The 17,198-nt window shown below is 35.6% G+C and overlaps 1 protein-coding gene across 3 annotated transcripts in view; it reads right to left on the reverse strand.

The window, feature by feature from the left end:
- Kynu (kynureninase) overlaps positions 1-17,198 on the reverse strand; it is a 162,972-nt gene that overhangs the window by 71,349 nt on the left and 74,425 nt on the right. For all 3 annotated transcript variants that reach the window (XM_076866077.2, XM_076866078.2, XM_076866079.2), the window contains exons 3-4: positions 9,934-10,054; positions 1,150-1,232 (exon numbers count right to left, since the gene is read on the reverse strand). In XM_076866077.2, the coding sequence (XP_076722192.2) occupies positions 1,150-1,232; positions 9,934-10,054 (204 nt within the window). The remainder of the gene's footprint in view (positions 1-1,149; positions 1,233-9,933; positions 10,055-17,198) is intronic.

The raw sequence follows: 17,198 nt of genomic DNA on the forward strand, positions 1-17,198 counted from the left end.
TTATATTGCCCAGGCTGTTCTTTCACTCCCAGATTCAAGTGATCTTCATGCCTTAGCCTCTCAAGTAGCTAGGTTTATAGGTGCATACCACCATTCCTGGCTCCTGATGACAATATTGTGTGTGTGTGTGTGTGTGTGTGTGTGTGTGTGTGTGTGTGACGCACTTTAGAATGAACAAGGGCCTTGTACATAGAAGGCAAATGCTTTACCACTGGGCTACATTCCCACTCTACTTTGCCCACTCTAATTCCATTCATCCTTCATGTTTGTTTAATCATCTGATTACCGGCCTGAATTCAAGTCAGGTGAAGCAATGTGAGTAACACCAATAAGGATATTTTTATACTTGTAAGGCAGTGAGGCTTTGCAAAGCATTTTAAGTTTCTCAAATTCATTCAAATATTTACAAATAACACCAATTCCGTTGCTGAAATGTCATTAATTTTTGATCAGTACTCTAAATTTCAAGTAAGATTTCAATCAATACTGGATATTCAACCCAATTAAATGAGTAACTTTTTCCAAAATGTTAACAATTTGCCATCTAAAACTATGATTCATACCATCAATAGTATATGTAATTCACTTAAATTCATGTGAACATCAAAACAGATCAGCTGTATTATTTTCAAGTACACTTGGCTTAAATTTAAATAGATCATCAGGAATTAAGTTGAAATGAGCCAAAATATGAATGGTAGTTTATAGTTGTAACATGTGAAACTTAGTGTTTATTTTATTATGTAGTGATATTATATACAAATTAGTGAAGTTTATTTTTATAATTGTACTAGGATTGAAAACCAGGGCCTCAGGCATTTAGCTATATACATCCCCAGCCCAAAATGTGTTCAACTGTAAGCTGATAAAATGAACAAGTTTTAAGTGGGTGTGTATTAGTTTAAAGATATCCAAGAAAATATAATAGGTGCATTTCATTTTGGTGCCAAATAACCTGGTTATTTTCATCATATCAATCTTTGAATGAACAAACCTAACCTAAAGGTATATTTATCCTTTTTTGCTGTGGGTTAGGGTAGAAGTTCAGTATATTAATCAATAATATTTTGACTTTATAACTTAACATTTATAACTAAATGACGCTAATGACAATTGGAGTGGGGGGTATTCTTTGAATTATATACTTACCTACAATGTCCTTCATAAGGCCTACAATGCTCTCATCTCCTACAATCCAAGGGCGTTTTCCTACATCATGACCATAGGCTCCTCTAAAATTGAAAAAAGACAAACATTTCTTAGCTTTGTGTGTGCATGTGTACATATGAATATGTTTATGTCTAATTTTTAAAATATCAGGGTTTTTTTTTTTTTTTTTTGTACTGTTAATTTAACCCAAGTGTTCTACCACTGAGCAACTTCCTCAAACTTTTCTTAAAAAAAATTGACTCATGGGCTGGGGATATGGCTCAAGCGGTAGCAGCTCACCTGGCATGCACGGGGCACTGGGTTCGATCCTCAGCACCACATAAAAAATAAAGATGTTGTGTCCACCGAAAACTAAAAAATAAATATTAAAAAATTCTCTCTCTCTCTCTCTCTCTTTAAAAAAAAAAAATTGACTCATAGTGGAATAGGGAGGGGGAGCATGGGAGGATTAGATGAATTCTAGATAGGGAAGAGGGGTGGGAGGGAAAAGGAGGGGGCAGGGGATTAGCAAGGATGGAGGAATGTGATGGACATCATTATCCAAAGTACACGTATGAAGACTCGAATTGGGTGTCAACATACTTTATATAGAAACAGAGATATGAAAAATTGTGGTATATATGTGTAATAAGAATTGTAATGCAAAAAACCCCACAAAATACATGTATAAAGGCATGAATTGCGTAAACATACTTTATATATAAAGCTATGAAAAATTGTGCTCTCTATGTGAAATAAGAATTGTAATGCATTCTGCTGTATTGTATTTAAAAAAATAAAATCAATTAAAAAAATTGAGATAGGGTTTCACTAAATTTCCCAGTCTGGACTGGAACTTACAGTACTCATGCCTCAGACTCCAGATTGGTTGGGAATATGGATGTATGCCACCATACTTGAATTAAAATATCAGTATTAGCAAGTAGGCATTTCTGTGTGGGCCTTCATAATGTTTTAACAATTAAATAAAAGTGTACTATTTTAAAATCAAAAAGTAATCCTTTAGGGATTTAAAAAAACTTGTCATTTTAAAAATGGATTTCCTTTTTGTTGAGGAATAGGGAAATTGCCCACATATTATTTCATTATTTTGCTATATTTTACTATCTTGGATGTTCTTTTTTTCTCTCTCTCTTTTATTTTTAAAATTTCAAGACTGTTTGAACATTCTACTTGTGTACTTGAAGCATATTATAGTGTCTAAGACACACATACTGTTTTTTAGGCTAGAGACTGAAATGATTATAAATTTAGTTTTAAAACATAACTATTAATTGAATAGAAGTATATAAAATTTGACTACAACACTACATCCTAATACATAATAGTCCTTTGAGTCTCAAGAAGTTTTCATCAAATGAGGAGGAAAATACACTTGAAAAATATACAAGAAAATATAAAAAGAATAAAGGAAAGTATCTCAAGTGCTGTTATGTACTTGTATTTTAGGAAGCTCTGTTAGAATGCTCTTTTTTTTTTTCTATTTACACTATTTTTTTAATTAATGCCCTTTCAATATTTTTCTGGATAATTTAATTTGGGATCATTAATTTGTTTTTTTATGATAATATCTCACATTTCTGTAGCACATATTGCCTAGAAAGTTCAAAGAATTTTGCTCAAACTTCTCACTGGTTTTGATTGAAGTTCCAGGATCTAGGCAAAAGGGTGATTCCATTGCCCCATTTTTCATTAAAAGAAAATCATTTTGCATTTTCCTGGTATTTGATGATAGAAGGCACTCTTTGATTTGGGTAATCTTTTTAAAACTGACTTTGTTTTATACACACACACACACACACACACACACACACACACACACACACATATATATATATATATATATATATATATATATAATAGCAGAATGCCTTAAAATCCTTATTACACATATGGAGCACAATTTTTTATATCTCTGTTTGTATACAACCAGAGTTGTATACAACTTTAAACTTTATATTCACACCAATTCGTGTGTTTATAACTGTACTTTGGATAATAAACTTCGGAGACTTGAATGAAATAAACAAGATATTCTTTTTTTGTGTGTGTAATGCTAGCCTGGATTTGAAACCATGAATTAAATTTCAGTAAGCTGGCAGTGTGAGCTAGTACACCTAGTAGGAGAGAGAGAGTGAGATCTGGGGATGGAAGCCCTATTCATCAGCCTTTACTACTGTTCTTGGGGTAAATCCTCCCATGATAGCTGATTTCATGTTACCAACAAAATTCTGCAAATTTAACAGTTGGTTTTATCACCTAGTGTAAGCCAACTCCAGGTCTCTACTGGTGTTGAGACCACATTTATGAGTAACTCACAGGGCCTAACTGTTCACATTTGTAACAGTAAATGAATGGCTATATGTACCTTAAAGGGTTGCCATAAAAAATAAATGAGATAACATATAAAAGAGATGGATGGGTACATAGGACCCCTTTGCTGAGTCTTCTTTTCTTTATGTAAATCTAATGCTAAAACTCCCTTCATCAGCATGTGGTGCATAACACAATTTTAAACTAATATTTCCATTACCATATAAACTAAGATGAAGGAAAAGGATTTCCAGAATAAACATAGACTGCTACGGACTAAGGAAGAAGAGAAGGGCAATTTTTAGTTATTATTATTCATATTATTATTAGATAGCCTGCAGCTTGCCTCTTTCTTGACTTCCAATATAAATGCTAAAGACAAAAATCATTATCATTAAATGGTAGTTAAAGACAGATACTTGGATCCTTTTTTATTTTAATCACATAGAGCTCCATGGCCTTTGCTGAAAGCACAATACATCTTATTACATTTAGGTAGTAAAATTCTATGTTCTGCCTCAGAGAATTTATATCTCAGAATATTATGCCACCTACTCCTCACTCTGGTAGACATCATGGTAATAATCTTTAAGGATACGCTTCTTTCTGCAATGCTTTTGGCATCTCCATCCTTGAAAATATCACACACCGAGTCTGCTTCCTCATTTTGTCAGCCTACTAGCCTGAGGTAGTGAAATGTATTTAGAAAGTGTTATCCAAATAAACCCAAAGTAAAGTGGCCTGTCATTAGAAAGAGTTGATGTAGATTAAAGTGCAGTTACAAACATATGTATTAGAGTTAAGAAAAATCTTATATTGCTCTTATTCAAAGCTGCTTAAAATAGTTGTTGCAAAGCTGCTATCTTCTTTTACAAACACTGGAAAGGAAAAGAGAACATGAGAGAGTTAACTCGTTGCTACAGCATAAGTCATTGCCATGAGTGGGGTACTTTCCCAGATGATTACGAACAGCATTTGCTCATGAAATTAGATTGCCATATATAAAATCTAATTAGGAATTTAATAGAAATTTGGATCTCTTTAAAATTGGGCCATGTTTTTGCCATTCTACAAAAGAGAAAATGTCTGTACTTTTAGAAAATTTCTCTCAAAAGGAGATAAAATTTCACAGCCTTCTTTAATGAGGTTACAAGCTTCCCCCCCTCCCATTAACCAATGAATGATAAGCCAACCAGCATGTTGGCCATTCTTTGTAATATGTCAAGCCCTGTACTTTCTTATACATATACCTTTAAAAAAAATAAAATAACAAAGAAAGAAATGCTTTCATTGAATGAAGCATGTTTCCTCAGAGCCCTGACTGTACACACATGGCCCTATAAAGTAAGTCACTGTTGACCAGTCAGCTGGTTTGTTTCTGATGCGTAATTCGATGGGCTACTTTTCACTTTAAATATTCTTTCCTAATTTGACAATTTTCTTATAAGAATTCCTATGAGGACATAACTGTGGCAGGTGTCTGCTTCTGTGAAAAAGAGAACACTACTTATCTACCAGATTTTGACAATGCATGTGACTTAAAATGTGGTTTTGTCTTAGGGACACAATATCCATTGTAAATTCACACTGTGTCTTCAGGACTTATATAGTATTGCCTTCTAGTTGAATTTTACAAGTATGATTGTTAACCCATGTTATTCCCCTTTAAATAATCTGGGCCATTTATTTTAAGACAAATACACAGGTAAATGCTTCTAAGGAAACTATTTTCATAGCTTTGCCTTAAGTGAATACAATTTTTTAGAAGATACCATTTGGATCCTACTATAGTCTGAATATGTCCTTTTGAAATCCAGAAATTGAAATTTGATCATCAATGTGACAGTATTAAGAGTTGAGGCTTTTAGGAGGTAATTCAATCATAAGTATCTAATGAATGGGATTCATTCCTTATCAAAGAGTTGGAATGAAGGTGTTTGTCCCTACTACTTAGTGAGGACTTAGAAAGAAGCCTCATCTTTAAAGCAGAGAGGACTTCACCAGACACTGAATCTGCTACACCTTGATCTTGCAGAATTTTGAGAAAATGGATTTCTGTGCTGTATAAGTTATCTAGTGTCAGATACTTTGTTGGAGCTGGAGTAATAAGACTCATACGGGTCCTAAAATATTTTTAAGTTTTTAATTCCCAGCACACACAATAAAATATTCTCAGTGTACTCCTATCCTTGACTTTCCTTTAGTGTCAGTAATCAAGGATGGTGATTATGTGAATTCTAAGATCAGGTGGGTGTATCATAATCCAAACGGTTTATACTGTAGAGAAGTTTAATAAGCAGTATGTCTGCAATAAGCCACAAAAAGTGAAGAAGATGACATCCATGAGCGAAATGGCATATCCTATTTTACAGGCCCTGTATGGTCAGAGTCTTGACATTTATGTCCCTTAATAATTTTCCTGTTTTATCAAAGCACACTAATTTTTAATGTTATTGTAAACACATTGTTAATTTTTCCAACTAATCAACTAACTTCAATGTGTATGAGACTGTTTAGCTAATGTTTAGCTCTCTTTGACTAATAATCTTCCATTAGTCAAGAAAGGAAGGTACAGACCAACCTTGAGTATCAGCCAAGAAGTAGAATAGGAGTGGGTGGGATTGAAGGAGGTGAAGAGGAATAGGTGATCAGTTAAAACCACCACAATGAGAAGTCCTGGATCTGGAGGCAAACTGAACACATGTAAGGGAGATTTACTACAGAAAACAAAGCAATAGAGAGAGAGGGGACTAAAGGGACCCAGCGCTCACCCAAGTGCCAGGAAGACTACCCGAAACTGAAAACATCTGGATGAAAACCAGCAGCTGAAATACAAACTATCTAAACCTGAGCAGAGCCTCCTAAACGTACAGCTGCCATTCCTCTATCCGCAGTGGGAAGATGAGGCTTCACGTGTGGAGGTACAAATTCAGCTGTCATTCATCTCCTTCCTGGGGAGCTCCCAGTCAGGAGGACACTGCCCATTGGCATCAGCATCACTATGAAAAAAACCCAATAGAGCCTTTCACATTTTCCCACTGAAGCCCATTAGTTAAGCTGGATTATAAAACCTTCACTCTGCTATTGTGAGAGCTACTCCTTGAGAGCAGAAACCTGGGTGAGAAATGACTCTTTCTCCAGTTAATCTGTCAATTGTCAGTTGATTTTGTCACTGTGAACAAAGTTCTAAATTGGTGAAATTATTTTCTTCTAACAGAGCCTTAGCTCAAAAAGATGAGAAATGGGATTTATTTAATTAATTCATTCATTCTATCTATCTTTCTACCTACCTACCTACCTACCTCAGGGACTGGAATTGAACCCAGTAACATTCTACCTCTGAACTACATTCACAATTCTTTTTATTTCATTTTGAGACAGGGTCTGGCTAAGTTGCCCAGAGCGACCTTGAACTTGCTATCTTCCTGTGTGTCCAAGTGCCAGGGATTACAAACATGTGCCACTGAGCAAAACCATTGAGGAGCAAATAAATTATAAACAATTTTGGAACAAAATATGAGGTAGGAGAGCTCTGATATATGTAAGCATGCTTCTCAAACACCACTGTCATTTAGGAGCAGGTGGGGCCACGGTGTTGACTAGGCCACTGTAGGGTAAAGCAAGAAGGCTTGGTAAAACACATGTAGCAAGGATGGAATGGGGGTTATCTTTTGCTCAAAATTCTTTAATTCAGTTTACATTGCCTAAAAGAATTAAAATGCATCTCCTTTCTGAATCATCCAATGAAAACAAGGTAAAAAGATTTAAGACTATGACAACAGAAGTTGTTATGGAAGAGAAGCATTTTCTTGAAGTATAATTTTAATGTCCTAGGAGTAATCAATCCCTTGCTAACATAAAATAACCACAAAGATATCAATAGAATAGCAGACAGCATATTTTTTAAATGCCTAGAGGATAAAAACGCACAGCCTTGCTGAATGAATATCCAAGAGGCAAGGACACTCTGTAAAGTTCAAATCCATTCAATCTAATTCTCTGCTCTCTCTTTCATTAAGGCCAAAAAATGCATATCAACCATTTTTATTAACTATGACCCTCATTTATTAAATATTAAAACCTGCTAGTGCAAAATGCTTCCTAATATGGTGATACGTGTTTTGCAATTTACGCATAGAACTTATGCAGATAAAGTTATAGCAGGCTTCATAAATTATAAACACTTATGTTACTCTTGCATTAATTTGAAAACTTTCATTCCTTCACCATGAAAATTAAGAACGTTGCAGTGTCACCTAATAGCCCCGGCAGTAGTTATTTGTACAGTCAGTATAAACAAAACTTTAAAGAACAATCTTCCCAATATGAATGATGAGTAGAATGGAGAATGAAGAATGCTAAGAAAACATTCAGAGTTCCTATGAGAGCCAAATCTCTTGCTTTCAGAATTCTTAATTGGTTTGGTTTTATTTTTCTGAAACTTTGTTTCCTGACCTTCAGTTTTGGCTCATATATATTGATTTTTCAACTTTAAATAAGCTGAAAATATTTTTTAAATATTTCCAGTTTTTTAAAAATATTTTAACACATTTAAGCACTTCAAAATTTATAAATAAAAACATCTGACTATTTAAAAAATAATTCTAGTTTCAACTTTGTCAGTGATTACTGGGGAAAGTTAGAAAATACATAAAGCTAGGTAATTTTTATCCAGGGTTTCATACTATACCTAACAATATAAAACTAATGAAAATAGGTATCTCTCACCTGCCTAATAAAGAAAGGATATTGATGAGTTAAATACTTAATGCCTAAACAGAGGAAAGTAATGAATTCTAGTGTTCCACAAAACAGTGAGGGAAACATAGTTCACAATAACCCACCACATACTTCATGAATAACCAGAAGAGGAGAATGCAAAGTCTTTCAACACATAAATAAGGAGATAGAAATGTTAATACACCCTGAAGTAATTCAGTACATATTAAAAAAATGGAAAAGTTTTTAAGGAGATGGAAGAGCAGTAACATTTCGGGAAGGATAATCAATGTAGTGAGAAGGTTGGACTCACAGGAGAAGGTCAGGAAGAGAAAATGTGAAGCACTTCACAGTCAGAAGAGAAAAATGGCACAGAAGAGATACGGGGAGAATGGTCTCTACTGCTTCTCCTAATGGTTAGCAAGCCTGCTTAGGTAAGCTGCAGTGAAGCATCTTTCTCAATGTGTCAGGCTCTTGGGTAGAAAAGTACTCTCTGCTCATCAACCTCTTACCTCCACAACAAACTTTGGTTCCTTGTTTATAAACATAAGTTTAGGTAAGAACTAATCATAAAAAAGGAAATTCCTCAATATCAACTACTTTGTTAAACACTAAAGAAATAAAATGACTACGTATGATGTAGATATGTGAACGCAAAGGAGATTTAAATGTTTAAATGTTAAAAAGTTTTACTCTTGACCTTGACACTAACTTGCCACTTCACCTTATTCTGATCAAATATTCTGATCATATATATAATAAAAGTATTGAACAGCACAATCCCTAATGTTTCCCTCTGCTCTAGTCCAAATATTATATAACCATCTGTGTGATGTTTTAAGTTTTTCATGTGAGATTTAGAATCATAGCTTTTAAAATAAGAACCAGGTGCAGTGGCACTCACTTCTAATTCCAGTGACTCCAGAGACTGAGGCAGGAGGATATTAAGTTCAAATCCAGTCTCAGCAAATTAGTAAGGTCCTAATCAATTTAGTGAGACACTGTATCAAAATAAAATATAAAAAGACTGGTGTTTTAGTCAGATTTTGCTGCTCTGACTAAATGACCCAACAAGCACAACTGTAGAGGAGGGCTCACGGTTTCAGAGGTCTCAATCCAGAGACAGCTGGCTGTATTCCTCAGGGCTTAGGTGAGACAGGAACAACATGGCAGAACAGTGTGGCAGAGGGAAACCTCTCACGTGGTGATTAGAAAGCAGAGAGAGAGAGAGGCCTCCGCTTGCCAGATACAAATCTATAACGGAAAAGCCATGACCCAATTCCCGATTCCTTCAGCCACACCCTACCACTTCAGTTACCACTCAGTTAATCCTTATCAGGGGATTAATTCACAAAACATGTGGCTGAGAAGGTTGGACTCACACGATTAGGGTCAGGAAGAGAGAGAATGTGAAGCACTTCACAGTCAGAAGAGCACAGAAGAGATACAGGGAGAATGGTCCCGGCTATGACTCCTCATGGTTAGCAAGCCTGCTTAGCTAAGCTGCAGTGAAGCATCTTTCTCAATGCGTCAGGCTCATGGTTGGAACATTAAAGCACAAAAAGAGAGCCTTAACCCAGTCATTTCTTCTCTGAACCTTCTTGCATTGTCTTGCACATGAACTTTTGGGGGACACCACATCTAAACCATAACAGCTGGGAATTATAGCTCAGTGGTAAAGCATCACTGGGTTCAATTCCCAGTACCAAAAATAAATAAAATAATACTCACATTTTGGCCCATTTATCAAGTTCTTCTTCAAGAAATGTTTTAACCATTTTTGGTTGAAGTCCAAGAGAATTCCCCAAGAAATAAATGGAATTTTCTTCCTTATTCACTAAAGATAAATCAACTGAAACACAGGGAATAAAAAAAAAAAAAAAAGTGCTTATTCAATTAACAGGCTTCTATTTGTCATTGTTAATCCAGGGCAAACAATTAATATAATTAACTCCAAGAAAGATAATAAATAACTTACAATTAGTACCGAGAAATACATCAGATTCTCTGAAAAGTAATTAACCTTTTGCATTTCTATATTGAAACATAATTTAAACTACAGAGACAATTGTGATGATCTTTCATATTTACTGTGGTACAAGAGGAAATTTAAATTAGCAACTACTCCCAGTCATAAACAGCCAAAGGCAATCAGAATTTACATCAAGTACTAACACTGAATTATTCCATGTTTGTAGATACAACAAATTTTGAAAACTTGAAAGATTATAATGTGAGGTAGATATATTGGACATATATATTTTTATAATATATTGATACACATATTTACAATAAGAAGTGTACAGACAAAAATTGCTCTCTTTATCTACCTTTTATTCAAACAAATCAGAATTTCAGTGATTTATTTTTCTATCTTACACTTTACCCTATACTGCATAGAAACAAACAAACTAACCAACAAGCAATCCTTGGGCTTCAAACAGAGGAGAAAATACAAGCTAATCATCACAATTGTAAACTACTGAATTTTCTTTTAATTCTTTGGGTAAAATGGCTCAGCACCTTGATGATATTTCCCTGGAATCATGGAGAACCATACATTTTTTTTTACTTCAAATTGCTAATTGAAAGCTTTAAAGACATTTTAAAGGCATACATCTATTTGAACCTGGTTACTTTTATAGAACAGAGCCACTTGTTTATTGGAATCTTTTAAGCCTGACCCAATAAAAGAGGTGTTAATACTATTCATCCATTTAAGTTAGATTCACTGATAGTTCTTTGTTGACTTAGGGAACAAATATCAAAGGATTCATTTAAAATTTGGAGCTTTCAATTGGTGTACAAGATTTAGCATTCAAACAAGCACATTTGCAAGGCTGAAGAGCCTCCCTGTGTGTCAGCCCCACTGATGACTAAGGATATCCAGAAAGCCATCAGATCTCTGCCCCTACTGTCTTATCTTCTTTCATTGCTCATGCTTTCCCCAAGAAATAGGTAATGGGCTGCTTCATCAAGAAAGTCATTTTTGAGTATGTTCAATGTGAAAGAAAGGCAGAATTCCCGTCCCAGTTATCTCATCCCATGCCATCCAACAGTGTGGTCATCCATTGCCTTTTACTATATTCTTTTTTTCTTGGCTGAATTGTTTGTTTAATAAATCTCAGACCAAATACATTTTATGAACACGTACTCAGTATCATATAAGGTAGTAGAATAGAGTGTGTTTTGCAACAACACAAAAGAATGAAAACCTAATCCACTATTTTCCACCCCAGTTCCGTGTCATTTGTATAACTTAAAAGACAAGCTGGACCTTAATCCTTGCATTCCTAGGCGTTTCTTGTACCAGTGGCAGGGTCAGCACGTTTTCTATTAAAAGCTGAATGTGGGTCAGTATAAGGTCCCAAGAAAGAAGAACAGTGACCCAAGGGTTGAAGAGAAAACATGTTCGCTCACTTCATAGAAAGGCGCCTTCCATAAGACTGAGGGAACAGAGGAATGTACTCTCTGCAAGTGCCTCCATGGAAGACCTCAGACCCTGCTAATGGCATTTGCCCTGAGTATGTGTGGGGACTGGGTAGAAGACTGATGGGAGATAGGGTCTGCTATCAGTGAAGCCATCTGGTCTCATATGGACAGAGAAGTTGGCTCAAGGGCAAGGAAGAGGTCTTTACGGTCTCACAGACTTCTAAGGACACCAAGAGGAGATTGGGGGAAAATCTAGCAAAAAGGAAGAGAAATTCTAAAATTAAGGAATCAAATTATTTTATTTTGAACAGCATCTTGCTAAGTTAAGCCAGCTGGCTTTGAATTTGTGATCCTCCTGCCTTAACTTCAAGAAGCTGGGATTATAACCATGAATCACCATGTCCTGCTAGGAGTCAGATATTTTAATCAAATCTAGTAGTATCAAATTTGATATTGTTTTGAAAATAAAAATTATATTTATTACTATAAAGAAGATAGTAATGACAGTGACAAATTTTACCAAATAAAAGATCCTCTTCCTCATATTGACCTGTCGATTTTTTTTTTTTTTTTTTTTCCCTGCTGGTGCTGGTTCCAACCCAGGGCCTCACACATGCTAGGTAAGCACTTAACCAATGAGCTACATCCCAAGCCTGACCACTCCAATTCTTAACTGTACTAAAAACTAGAGCTAGTATATTTTATGATTGGGTTTTATAGAATAAATCGAAATGAGTTTCTTTTTTCTCACATTACTGTCCTTCAAACAAGTTCAACTTATGACCTACTCATCCACCAGAATGGTGATTCCCGGAGTGTCACCCACTTGTAGGTATTACAGGTTCATTTCTTCTTGTTCTCTATGATAGCATTGCCTGAGTGACTTCTTAGAGAAAAGACAGCATGAAGACAGATGAGCTCAGAGGTTGGTAAGAACAACCTCCCATCCTCATATATAACCCACTGTATGCAACGTCTCAATAACTAATTATGAGAGAGGTTTGGAGGGTGTGGAGTCAAGTTAGTGAAGAGCCCTTGATGTTGTGGAGAGGCCCCTTAGACAGCAGGTAAACAAAGAATACATCATGCCCATAGATGTTTAGAATTATATATATCATGGTTTTCTTCCTTTTATCCCTTCTATTCTTTGTTGTTTGCTGCAGCCCAGCTACTCTTTCCCTATTTTACAGGCAGAAAGAAGAAAGTAGATTAAACATAGCATTTCCAAGTTGTGATCAGACCTATATCTATCAGCCCCTGGGTATTCTTAATTTTGGTGGGTGGGGGTGTCCTGGGAATTAAATGCAGGGCTTCACACGTGTTAGACAAGGATTCTGCCACTGAGCTAAGTCCCCAGCCCTGGATATTCTTGAATCAAAGGATTCTTTTTTATTTCCTAAGTGCTGGGCTTTTTGTTTTGTTTTGTTTTCCTGTGTTTGTGACAAGAGGATCCCCTTGGTTAGGATACTCATTATTTGTGGACCTCAGAGTTAGACATGACTGGCTGCTTCTCATCCTCAAGGTTGTCATGTCAATAGTTACCGATTATCACATTGATCATGACTGATAATCACCTGCTGTTTACTCAAGCTGTAGTCCAAATCTAGAGTCTTCTAGGATACCTCTGTGTGTTTCATGGCTCCGTGCTTTCTAGATAAAATCCTAAAGAATGTTTGGGCTCTAAGTGCACACAAACTTCCTAGTCCTTCAGAGCCAGGTACCTGATCTTGTACAACTTGACATCTTTAGATTCTGCTGGATGACTTATTTAATATTTCATGTTCATGGACTGGGAAAAGTCCCCTTCCTGAAACACTCATTGTTTTTATTCTTTTTTTCCAAAGCTTAAGTCAGTATTGATGCATGCCAGTCATTTTTGCTTTTCAGTTTATTTTCTACTGTTGACAGTTTATTTTTTTAGCATATTGAGGATTTGATGTTTTGCAAAAAATATTTATTGTAGGATGACACTGATGTATTTCTTTTCTTTAAAAGTGGAATTGCCAACTAGGGCATAAGATTCTGCAGTTTCTCAGTGGTCCTCTTAGTTTTCTCTTCACATCAGTGTTCTTTCCACAAAGGTTTTGGAGTTTGCTCTAAAATCCCCTTTTGAAGTAAACGTCTGTTTGAATAACACACATCATTTTAAGGGTCCCCCAATTTTGGTTAAGTCATATCGCTACAAGACTGTCACTAACTCTTCTAGTTGGCATCACCATTTTTCAACTCTTTTAATGCCTTTGCTTCTTTGCTTCTTGTTCTCTGGGGTGGGGCTGGCGGTGGGGTCTTCCTCTACTGGATTTAAACGAAGTATCTCAATTTCTTCCTGTTAATCCAAACTGTCCAGATCTATTCTGAGGAGACACTGACCGGCCTCATTATCTGGGGTTCCTGTGGTTTTACTTCCAGGTCAGAGCATTTGCTGACTTGACTTTGTCAATCCCCAGTAGGCAGGACCTCTACACAGTATTCTTGTTCCAGGCAGGGGAAGGCAAATTTTTCCTTTAAAAAGCCCAAAGGCAAGTATTTTAGGCTTTGTGGGTCATCTAGTCTCTGTTATAAAGCTTCATTTCTGTCATCACGGCACAAGAAAAGCCATAGATAAAAGCATAAGCAAATATATTTTGTTACCAAAAGAAAAAAAATAGTTGTTGAGCTTTGTTGAGCAATTCTAGCAGATTGGATATGGTCTTAATTTCCTTCATCATCCAAGTATCTGTAATCTGTGAATGCTCCTTGAACTTGGAATGTTTGCTTCTTGTTATATGCTCTCTCAATTTGGTTTGCTGTGGTTACTATAATCATACTCCACAATCTTGAGGGCTTAAATAGCAGAAACTCATTGTCTAATAGTTTAGGAAAGTCTTAGAGGCATGAAGCCCCAAACCAATTTGTTGGCAGGGTTAGTTCTTTCTGAGGGCTGTAAAGGATGGATCGGTTCTAGGCCTCTCTTTCTTTTCTATAGATGGCTCTCTTGTTCTTCTTGTTGTTGTTCTTGTTCTTCTTCCTCTGGTGTGTGTGTGTGTGTGTGTGTGTGTGTGTGTGTGTGTGTGTGTGTGTGTTACTGGAGATGGAAGAGTCATGACCTCCTAGGCAAGTACTCTAAGTTATGTCCCCCAACTCTCTTTATTTTATTTTGAGATAGGGTCACACCAGATTGCCCAGACTGGACTTAAACTTGTGACACCCCTGCCTCAGCCTCTGGGGTAGCTAGAATTACAAGTGTGAACCACCACACCTGACTTTTTATTTTCAAATACAGTTTAGTTTTGATATATTTTTCCTTTTAGCTATAGAATACCACTTCCTGCCTTTCATTCTTTAGGAGAAGTTGAGAACACAAAATGATGTGAAGAAGCAAATCTGAATCAAACTATGGTCTGTGATTGAACGAACCATTGTAATACTCAAAGCTTGCTTAGTTCACCAGCATCTTGCGGAAGGTTGACATGATTGCTAGGGTGTCCATGACATGTTTCCAGCCTGCAGATTTGGAAAAAAAAAAATCTTTGTGAAAGTTCACTCCTGAAAGAAATATATTGTTTATTGGTTTTGAAAGAATTCATATCCAACAGATCTTTTTCTCCCTATGTGTATGAAAAGATAACTCTTTATTGAATGTCTGTGTGACAGGTAGATATTACTAGATGCCTCATTTAGAAAATTGAGAAAAATTTTGTTTCTGCTTTTGCTTTTGTTTTAAAATAAGGAATTCTTTTTTCAAATTAAGAAAAATAAAAGAAAGAAAAGAAAGATGTTCTCCAAAGATATGCAATATTTTTGCAGGTTAGTGAGCATGAAATTGTTGCTGATTGTATTATAATTAGTAATGGAAAGCAGAGGGATTCCAGCTGTGTTTGTTTCATTGTAGTTTGATTATTTGGAGCTGTGGTATTATCAAGAAGAGCATAGGCATTTAATATGAATCGGTTGGGTAAGAACTGGCTAATTGCAAAATTGTCCCCATCTTAATAATCATGTTACTAATGTAATTGACTTTTTGTTGTTATTGTTGGCAACATTGAATTGCATTTTAGCAATTTGGAATAGCACTTAACTGGTATTTATGCTGATATTCATAAATCTAAGACATAGTCCTCTGAGAAATTAGGTCAAAATTTTATCTGTACACAAATAAGACCCAGAAACAAACCTGTAGGGAAAGTATTACTTTTTTTAAATATATGCTTTCATTACATAATACACATAGTACTGCATGTCAAAATTCCAAAGAAGCAATTCTGTTTCTGGTCATTAGCATGAAAGAACAGTTAGCTAATATTCTGCATTTATTTTAAAATGTTTTTAAATCAAAGTCCCTTCTATTTAGAATAATTTAGACTTAATTGGTATTTTTTTCTTTAACTATGAAAAGCCTTCCTTTTATACTTCAGTAGAAGTCAGAGACAACTTGACATGGTGAAGCACACTTCAATATGACACAGTAAATGTAACTGAAGTGCACTAAGCAGCTATCTGAGGATTCTGAAAAACAGGTGAAAACAGGAACAAACAGTCCACCTATTTTCATGGTTCAACCTATGGTTTTAACTTTACTCAATTTTCTAATTTTACTTACTTATGGTTTTTTTGGACTTATGGTGGTGCAAAGACATGCATGTTCTGTAGAAATTATACTTCAAATTTTCAATTTTGATTTTCTCCTTGGTGTTGGCACACTCCAGAAGCAGCCAGGCACAGCATCCAGTCAGCCATGTGACCATGAAGGTAAACAACTGATACTCAAAGGTGTGTTGTGATGCTTAGCTATGGTATTCAGAAGGTTAGGTGTACTAAGTGCATTTTCAACTTATGATGACTAAATTGGAATATAACTCCATTAATTGGTCACTGAGCATCTATGTTTTGGAGGGAAAACACCAGAACTCAAAATACGACTACACAGGCATTGAGTTTCCTGTTTCTTTTCTTCGTCTCCTTCTTCTTCTTCTTCTTTTTTTTTTTTTTTTTCATGTCTGTGAAATTCAAAGAAGCATGAATTCAAAGATAGCCAGAAATTCCAAACTATCAATAAAGTGAGACTGTAAGAACTGCAAGGGAATCCCACTATTCCTACTTCTGATTGGAGTAGAAGTAAGTCCTTAAAGATTAGGAAGAGTCAATGGAAGAGATACTGTGGGTTTATTTTCTGTACATTTTACTGAAGATTTCTTTCTTTTTACTCTTTATTATTGTTCAAAATGTAATGAGTGAAAACATTTTGTATTGCTGCATGCCTTAATATTGATATTTCATGCAACAATAATACCTTATTAATGTTAAGGATAGTTCAATAATATTTAATTTCTTGGTGTTATACTGAGGGAATACTGGTACTTTTTTTCTTCATAGGAATGTGAGGCTATGCTCCCCCAAATCTCATGGGACTTTGAATATATTTCCCAGAGGGATATTGACAAAAAATGCTACTACAGTCCATTTGCAGAAGCTCCTTCGTCTTGTCTCATTGTGAACATGTTGGTCTTCTCTGAATGGTGAGTGAAATCTGTTAGGTGCAGGACAGGCTGAGTAAGTTGTCTGCAGGGCTTGCCAAACAAAGTTAG

Source organism: Callospermophilus lateralis, chromosome 9 (assembly GCF_048772815.1).
Source record: "Callospermophilus lateralis isolate mCalLat2 chromosome 9, mCalLat2.hap1, whole genome shotgun sequence".
Lineage (NCBI taxonomy): Eukaryota > Metazoa > Chordata > Mammalia > Rodentia > Sciuridae > Callospermophilus > Callospermophilus lateralis.